The following is an 8986-nucleotide window of genomic DNA, read 5'->3' as shown; positions in this document are numbered from 1 at the left end:
CGTTATTAAATGTTTTCCCCTGGGCCGTTCGTTTTAAAATGCCTAGTCTGCAGAGTTCGGGTTAGATCTAGTAGGAGGCGAGGCATAGTCACCTGCATTTCCACCATTTTTCACCAGTAGGTTACCTGTTTAACCTACCAGTGTTTTCTTACTTCCGCTAGTGTCTAGTAGCTCTGAATACTCGGGATTAATGTAAATTATTTTCGGTAGTGTGCGGTCTGTTGATTTCTGTTTAGAATATTTAACGGAGGATGTATGTTATCTTATTTGGATAATTATGTGTTGATTTGGAAGATGATTTTATTATTGTTATTGGTGGTGGTTGTGTTTGGGGAGCACGTAGGCTCCAGAAGTTAAGGGTGGATTGAGAATTTTAGGAGTGCTTGCAGGTTTTTCTTTAGGAATGGTTGTCCATTTCCAAGGGAGGTCATGCCGAATTTTCGGTAATATCTTCCTTGGAGGTGGTCCCCGCGGGATTACTCCGGGTTTTAGGGTAAAATTCGGGGTGGGTCTTGACACCGTCATTTCGGTCCCCACGGGTACTGTTCAAATCCGAACTCAGTTTTAGTATATAGTATAAATTTAGCCAAAATCCATGTATCACCCTGAAAGTTTAAACCCAAGAATCAATATATAGAAAATTTCATAAAAGTCCTCTTTTCAACATTTTTTCTTACATAAGTCCACCCTAACAATTTTACCCATATAAGTCCACTTTTGGGTCCAAGCCTATCACCTATTTTTCTCGTTCTACCTAAAGCACCCTTAGCTACATCTCAACCACATCCATCAGATTGTTCTCTTTCTATCGAAACTACTCTCTCTCTCTCTCTCTCTCTCTCTTTGTGCAAATCGGAGCTTCAAAACTAGCCATGAGATGATCTTCATTTGAAAACCAGATATCTCCAGCGTCGATTTGCTTCTCCGACTACGATGACGACGCCTCGATCGACCTCGATGTTGCCGACCAGCGATGACGCCTCGACCTTGACGCTGCCAGATTGTCGTTGATGGAATTAGATGCAGTCGAGGCATCAACGTCGATTTGGCAGCGTCAAGGTCGAGGCGTCATCGTTGGTCAGCAACGTCGAGGTCGATGTCGAGGCGTCGTCATTGTCGTCGGAGAAGCAAATCGACGCCAGAGATATCTGGTTTTCAAATGAAGATCATCTCATGGCTTCCATCAATGACGACTTCTAATTCGGCCTCAACCTCGGCGTCTTCTGATTTGACCTTGACGTGTTCTAATTCGACCTTGACGCCGTCGGCCCGACGACGACGCCTCCTGATCGACGATGACGCCTTCTGATTTGATCTGCTCAACCATCTAGAGCCTTCACCTTTGATGAAATCGACTAGACCTACCTCCAGATCCGATCCAGATAAACCCGTCGTTGTTGGCATCTACGACGTTGGGAAACAAAGGCTCTACCAAGAATGGAACCGTCCTCTTGACATGCTCAACGCTCAACAAGCTCACAATTGACCGGTTATGGCCAACACAGTAATAGTATATTTTTGTCATTGTGATAGTATATTTTTGACACTGTAATAGTATATTTTGTATTACTTGGTAGTAGTAGATTTTATTATGTATGGTAGTAACTTTTCTTTATGGTGCTAGTAGCTTTTCTTTACGACGGTAGTAGCTTTTCTTTATCTTTTTAGTAGCTTTTTTTACAATGGTAGTAGCTTTTCTTTACAACGCTAGTAGTTTTTGTTCCTGGCAATAGTAGCTTTTGTTTCCGGCGGTAGTATTTTTTGTTGACGACAGTAGTATTTATCTTTTTTTGTCAGTAGTAGTAGTTTTTATTGTTAGTGGTAGTAGTTTTTATTGTCAGTGGTAGTAGCTTTTGTTGTCAGTGGTAGTAGCTTTTGTTGTCAATGGTAGTAGCTTTCTTTGTTAGCGGTAGTAGCTTTTTTTGCTGGCGGTAGTAGCTTTTGTTGCTATTGATAGTATATTTCTTTGCTGGTGGCAGTAGTTTTTTTTTTTTTTTCTCTATCAGTAGTATCTTTTGTTGTCAGTGGTAGTAGCTTTTTTTGTCGGCAGTAGTATCTTTTGTTGTCAGTGGTAGTAGTTTTTGTGGTCGTTAGAATCCTCATAGATGGTCGACCGGAAATTTTGTCGGAGGTCAGCCGGAAAGTTCGTTGGAGGTCTGCCGGAGACCATTTGTGGTTGTTGACTTTTTACATTAGTGGCATTTTTGTAAATGTAAGATAAAAAATCTAATTTTTTGGTTAGATGACGGTCTGTATTTTTTAGTTTTGCTAAACTTATGTGGGTAAAAATGTTTAGGTGGGAGTATACGGCAGAAAATGTCTCTAAGACTTCTATCTAATTCGCTCATCAATATATGCAAGTTTAAACCCTCCAAAGTCTGCCCTTTTCTCCTCCGCACGGTTCTACTCAACCGACGCAGCTCCATTCAGCCACCACCGTACTGCCCGAACTCACCGCCCGTAATAAGGTGCCATTATTGTCCTGAATCAGTACTGTTTCTTTATCTATTTGTTCATTGACTCAATCGAATTGTTATTCGGTTCTGTGTTTAATTTTGAGTCTTAGATAGTTGAATCGGTTAATGGGTGAATTCCGATTGAGATAAGAATTGGGAATTTGTGGGTTTGAAATATTGGAATGAGTTATTGGGTATGTTTCTTTACCGGCATATTTCGTTTTTAAGAAACAGAGATTTGTTTGAGAGTGAACTTTGCATAAAGTCAGAAACTTTGGTGAAAGATGAAGTAATGCAAGTAGTTTCCAGAAACTAATAGTAAACTGCGATGTTCTTGCGGTTTGGTTCTCTGATGTTAAATTGTTACATGATGATTGTGTTTTCTAGTATTATGACTATTATCCCTCGTTAGTTAGAGTTTTGTAATTTAATTGCTATGATATTGCAACAGATGGAGTTCATAAGCCCTGAGGGTCTTCGCTTAGATGGTCGCCGTCCCATGGAAGTATTTGTCTATCCTTTGACTTTCTTTTGTGTTGAATTTTTTCTGTGATGAGTTGGTTAATTTTTCTTTTTAATTTGATCCCAGATGAGGCAAATTCGAGCAGAGATTGGTGTTGTATCCAAAGCCGACGGGTGCTAACACTAAACCTTTCTTCCTGTTTTTGTAACTTCTTTTTATGTTGTTACTAATTCATCTTGCATATCAAATTTCAGTTCTGCTATGTTCGAAATGGGTAACACCAAAGTTATTGCTGCTGTGTATGGCCCTAGAGAGGTCAGTCACTTTTTCTTGTGGGTTTCTAATGCTGTTCAGTTACGAGCTAAAGTTATAGCTAACATTGCACACTCATTATCTATTCAAAAATCTCATCACATTTTAGATGTATATCCATTCAAGCTATTGCTAATTTTTACTTTGTTTTGCAGGTCCAAAATAGGAGCCAACAACTGAATGCCAATGCATTTGTAATATAATTTGTCCTGTCTATTGAGCTAAACTAAACTAAACTTATGTATGTGATGCTTAAGATGTTAACTTAAGAGGTATTTATTATCTCTCTAAGCATACTGGCTCTCTGTGATTGTTGATATATGTAGGTGAGATGTGAATACACCATGGCAAATTTCAGTACCGGAGATCGGATGAGAAAACCGAAGGGTGATAGGTTATATGTTCTATCCCTTTTGAGTCTCCAGGCATATGTGCTTTAGATCATCTTGTATTTAAGTTTAGCATGACGGTTTTGTATCCTTTACTCGACTAATATTGATAACTAATATGTCTGTCCTTGATGCTCTCAGGAGATCCACTGAGATATCTCTAGTTATTCGCCAAACTATGGAAGAATGCATTTTGACAAACTTAATGCCTCGGTCTCAGGTTTGTCTCAGCTTCAGTTGTATTATATCGGGAACTTTTCCTGCTTGAGTTTGTAGTTTTTCTTGTCTAATGTCTTGTACCTTGTATATGATTTTTGCAGATAGACATTTTTGTGCAAGTTCTCCAAGCAGATGGAGGTAAATATCAATGCCTCTATGCGGTCCTAAGTCCTGTTGATAAACTGTACTTTCAGAATATGTAATGTCAAGGCTGCTTTCCTTTTTTTTTTTTTTTTTTTTTCTTGTGTTTGCACCAACTCATGCTTGATCCTCTGTTATCCAATATTTAGTAGATTCAGGCTTATTTGTTGAGAAAAAGAGGCCTTCTTAATTCATTGCATGTTGTCAACTAGTTTGCATTGTGGTACTTCTGTTTAAGGCCATTCTCATTAAGGGTCCAAGTATGCTGAGAGGTGACTGTTTGCTATTGTTTTGTTTTTTTTTTGTTTTTTTTCAAGTGGGACTATTCCCAAAGCACTTCTGTGTGTCACTTTTAATTTTGATACTAGGCTGCCTCACCGGTTCAATTAAGAATAAGAAGATCTATTTGTGAGTTTAATTATCTACTCAATGCTTCTGCATTTTATGTTGTTGCAGGAACTAGATCTGCATGTATCAATGCTGCAACCCTGGCCCTTGCAGATGCTGGAATTCCAATGCGAGATCTTGTCACTTCCTGCAGTGCTGGGTACCTTAATAACACACCTCTACTCGGTAATATTCACTTAAATTTCTATTTTACAGAGAATACATTTTGTTGGGTTCCCTATAATGCCTTCATACCGGTATGACACTACAAAAGTACAAATTATTAAGACCTTACTTTTATTGGCTTGACAGATTTAAACTATATAGAAGATAGTGCTGGAGGCGCTGATGTCACTTTAGGAATTATGCCGAAGTTGGACAAAGTGACTCTTCTTCAGGTTCTTAAAATCAAAATATGTGATCTAATCTTCTCTTCCCAATTTTAAGTTACGATAACTGTTTTAATTAACCTTGGGCATATCAATCAGTGCCTTCTGTTGTAAACCGCTCATTTGTGATATTATTCAATGCAGATGGATGCTAAGTTGTCATTGGATACTTTTGAAAATGTAATGCAACTTGCAATAGAAGGGTGCAAGGCAGTTGCAGATTACATTAGAGAAGTAATATAAGTGCTTTTTACTTCTTCTTTTTTTTCTTTTTTTTTTACTTATTGTTTTTTTTCAAATGAAAAGTTATCTGTTGTCATGTGGATGACCACTGCTTAATGAGTTCTTATGACAGATATTACTGGCGAATACAAAGCAATTGGAGTATCTTCGAGGAACCTAATTTCATAGCTTGTTAAGGTGATAAACATTCTTGGTTAATTCTTTAGGAAACTTGAACTGATGACAACAATTTTATCAAGTCTAACAGTCACTTGTGCGCCCAATTGCCCCCTTTTTTTTTTCTTTTTTTCTTTTAATTTGTGTTTTGTGATATACTTTTAGGCTGGCTACTTTGTAGATGGTGGGTGGAACTAAGCTAGGAAGAGGACCACACTCGTTTATTGTACCCCCCAAATGGAGAGTTTGGTTTGGAATCTGGTAATAGTAACATGGGCGAAATTGGTTAATTTTGGTGAGGTGCTGCCCTGCTGCTGATACTAAGCTACTAACTAAACCAAAATATTTGTTTTGGGCCTGATGTTATTATCATAGTGTGGAGTGTTGACTGTGTTGTTAGTAAGATAATCAAAACTCCTTCATTTTCATAAGTATTTTACATTTCAAACCATCAAGGAGACAAGTTAGACATGCCATTGCTCTTTGATATTGAGTTGCAAATGTCCGGTTTGAAACTGCAGCAAAAGCCGCCTTATGAGAAGTTCTTGTATTGAGATTTCTGGTTAAGTTGATAGTGTTGTGACAATCCCTATCTAGACCAAGAGGCAATTAGAAAGAAACCCAGGCAAAGTAGAGTTCATGCATCAAAGAAGTCAAAAATTAAGAGCAACAACAGAAGAGGACATTCTTGACTGTTCTATTCTATTCTCACCTGCCTATTTGTGATTATTGGCTAATATAATGCTTTATTCCCAGTGTGATTAAGAAAAGACCGACGACATGATTGTTAAATGTTTAGTAAATCTATTCTGTTAATCTCTCTGAACAGAGACTCAAGGGAAGAGTGGGAAGACTAACTATGAATCCTTATCTGTTTGCTAATTATGTTAAACTTTTCAATGAAGAAAACTTGGCAGATAATACAAAAGCATTGGCTTCAATGTCACAATCTCGTGCGACCTTGACAATTTCTCAATGAGTTTTTTTTTTTTGATAGGCAATTTCTCAATGAGTTGACAGCTAGCATATGAGAGCAAGGTAAACTAATAGTTAGCAAATTTTACGAATCGTAGACTAAGATAAGGTTATGTTCTACTTTTACCTAGTATGTACTTCGAAATTGTAACAAACAGTTGATAAATGAACATGACTCAAGATGAATTTTTGAGCAAAGTTCACATGTAAATTAAAGGCATGTTACCATATTCGAAGACTTATACAGTAAAGTTTGATTAATTATTTAGACTTACAATTTTCTAAAGACTGTAATTGCAGCTAATTATTTTTTTTCCGGTTCAAAGTTCAAGTTCATTGAAAATTAAGAAGTTTCGGCCTGCACGATTTAGTACTTAGAAGTAGTTGTTGACTATTATTCGATTTTAAACAAAGACTGACGTAGTAATTACTTAACCCAGAACTATTAGCTTATTTATGAACAAAACTATAACATTTTCTTCTTCAACATGCACGGAGAAGCCGGCATGGCTTCTTCAACTTTGATGCTCTTCTTCTTTCTCTCTTCCTTCTTCACCTTCTCGATCACCAATCCCATGCCTCGGCCGGTACCACCCACTAGACCCTCTAACCCCATCTGAGTTCACTCAGGTCAGACCCATCGTCAAAAAATCATACCCCAGCTCCATCCACAACCTCACTTTCCAGTACATAGCCTTAGACGAGCCAGACAAATCCCTAGTCAAGTCATGGTTGTCGAAACCAAAACCAAAACCCAAAACTCTACCTCGCCGAGCCTTTGTCATAACAAGGCTCGACAAACACTCCCACGAGATGGTAGTGGACTTATCAACTCGTTCCGTAGTCTCCGATAAGTTCTACGGCGGACACGGCTACCCTTTGCTAACATTTGATGAACAAACAGTCGCAAGTGAGCTCCCACTGTCCTACAAACCATTTGTCAACTCGGTGAAGAAGAGGGGGCTTAACTTGTCCGAGGTGGTTTGCACCACGTTTTCAGTCGGGTGGTTTGGCGAAGAACATAAGAAAAGAGTGATCAAAGTTTTGTGTTACTATATTGAGGGAACACCTAACTTGTACATGAGGCCCTTGGAGGGAATATCACCGGTGGTTGATCTTGATGAGCTAAAGATAGCCGAGTATTATGACCGGGATAGGGTTCCGGTGCCGAAAGCTCAAGGAACCGAGTATCGGCTGTCAAAGCAGAAGCCACCTTTCGGTCCCAGATTAATGGTTTCGCCATTGTGCAGCCAGACGGACCTGGGTTTAAGATTGACGGGCACACAATAAGGTATCATTTCTCACAAATGAGCAGTGGCGGAGCAAGGATGAGAATGTCACCTGGGCTAATTATAGCATATAAAAAATTTTGTTCAACGATGCGAGAAATTTTGATTAATTAATGATGACACATACATAGGGAGGGAGGACGTAATAAGCCTTACGAAACACATGAATAAAAACTAACTAAACTTTACTCTACGAGGCCCCAAAGCTTCATTGTCAACCACTTCAGCAAATTCCTTTTCAATGTGAAGCACCATACAATCATCAAGAAAATCATCCTCTATCTTATTTCTAAGTTTGTTTTTGATGATATTCATGGATGAAAAAGCTCTCTCAGTGGTTGCAGTAGAAACAGGAAGAGTCAACACCTAGTTAACTGAATTCTATTCCCTACTCCAGTATTCCCTATTGAATTATATTCCCTAATTTAGTAATTGAATTATATTCCCTAATTTAGTAAAACAACAATTAAAATTTAGGCAAAGAACACGTCAGGAAGGAAGGATCGGGGAAAGAGGCAAAGAGCCATTAGGCATTAGTGATTAGCCAATAGCCATACCTGAGGATTGAGGAAGACAAGAAGTCAAGAAGTAGGGATCGGGGGATTCGGGGACTGCCGGACTAGGAAGGGAATCGACAGGAGCACTGCAGCGAGAGCGACCGGTGAGAGGCAAGGGCGACAGGCAAGAGCAACAACCAAGGGCCAGTCAACCAGTGGGCAAAAGATGAAAGGATTTGGGGCTTTAGGGGTCAGGTGTGGTGGCTTAGTGGACAGTGGCTGTGGGTAGTGAGAGACAGAGACTGAGAGACTAGAGTTTAGCCCTTTTACTCTCAGATCGATAGGTATTGGGTATTTGGGTAAAGGATTTGGGTATATAATATTTTTATTTTTTTATTAGAAGTTGGTTTTTTTTTTTAGGCTTCAACTTCACCTGAGCTGGCTCCGCCCCTGTAAATGAGTACATAGTTTTCTTATCTAAATTGGAGAAAACATTCAAAAACATGCATACCTTCAAACAAATAAGACAAGTAGAATAGTAGATTATCACTAGAGAATGGTAAGTTATAATTTTGAGTTGAGAAGTATGCATCGACCCGGTCCAAAATGTCGACGTGCCTATTTTGTCCTAGTTGTCGAGATGTCCATCAAAAAAAAAAAAGAAGAGAAAAGAGATGTTGAATCTAAACGAATCTTGATGTTGCTAAGTCTACGCTAGTTTTATGTTTAACGTACGTACGTTAGCTATATATATTAAGGCCACCATGCACACACTACCAAAAGAAAGGCTTTAACCGACTAAAATAAAAAAACCAAGCCGACGAACTATTTTTCGTTGGCTAAAGTCCACTTTAGCCGACAGAATTTTCCTTCGTCGGCTAATTTAAATTTTCGTCGGCTAAAGTGGAACATAGCCGACAAAATTAAATTTTCGCCGGCTTAAAGAATTTTTTTCGTTGGCTATAGTCTGTGAACTTTAGCCGACGACTTCAAAATTATTTAGCGGACAAAATTAAAATGTCGTCGGCTAAAGTGCTTTATATTTGCAGATCTGAACAGCAGCTCATCTT

General features: G+C 38.7%; 1 protein-coding gene and 1 pseudogene across 2 annotated transcripts; both read left to right on the top strand.

Annotated features, from left to right (window-relative positions):
* Positions 1 to 2345: 2345 nt before the first annotated feature.
* Positions 2346 to 5921, top strand: LOC101308764 (exosome complex component RRP41-like). 2 transcript variants are annotated; one of them, XM_004299081.1, is made up of 13 exons: positions 2346 to 2468; positions 2908 to 2961; positions 3046 to 3092; positions 3174 to 3234; positions 3387 to 3425; positions 3558 to 3625; positions 3762 to 3840; positions 3941 to 3977; positions 4437 to 4553; positions 4680 to 4765; positions 4901 to 4990; positions 5112 to 5176; positions 5321 to 5921. In XM_004299081.1, the coding sequence occupies exons 2-12, from the start codon at positions 2908 to 2910 to the stop codon at positions 5157 to 5159; spliced, it is 726 nt and encodes a 241-aa protein (XP_004299129.1). In that variant the 5' UTR covers positions 2346 to 2468; the 3' UTR covers positions 5160 to 5176; positions 5321 to 5921. The 2 variants fall into 2 exon arrangements, with proteins under 2 accessions (XP_004299129.1, XP_004299128.1); XM_004299080.1 differs by adding an exon at positions 4193 to 4252 and having other exon boundaries at positions 4901 to 5921.
* Positions 5922 to 6636: 715 nt separating this feature from the next.
* LOC101307895 overlaps positions 6637 to 8986 on the top strand; it is a 29912-nt pseudogene continuing 27562 nt past the window's right edge.

Source organism: Fragaria vesca, linkage group LG5 (assembly GCF_000184155.1).
Source record: "Fragaria vesca subsp. vesca linkage group LG5, FraVesHawaii_1.0, whole genome shotgun sequence".
Lineage (NCBI taxonomy): Eukaryota > Viridiplantae > Streptophyta > Magnoliopsida > Rosales > Rosaceae > Fragaria > Fragaria vesca.
The sequence above is the reverse complement of the archived record's forward strand: the minus strand, read 5'-3'. Positions and strand labels throughout refer to the sequence as shown.

Bases quoted from the DNA above. Each gene is read 5' to 3' on its own strand.
- LOC101308764 (XM_004299080.1), top strand. From the start codon at position 2,908: ATGGAGTTCATAAGCCCTGAGGGTCTTCGCTTAGATGGTCGCCGTCCC. The intron at 2,962-3,045 runs GTATTTGTCTAT...ATTTGATCCCAG, and splicing joins ATGGTCGCCGTCCCATGGAA to ATGAGGCAAATTCGAGCAGA. The intron at 3,841-3,940 runs GTTTGTCTCAGC...TGATTTTTGCAG, and splicing joins ACTTAATGCCTCGGTCTCAG to ATAGACATTTTTGTGCAAGT.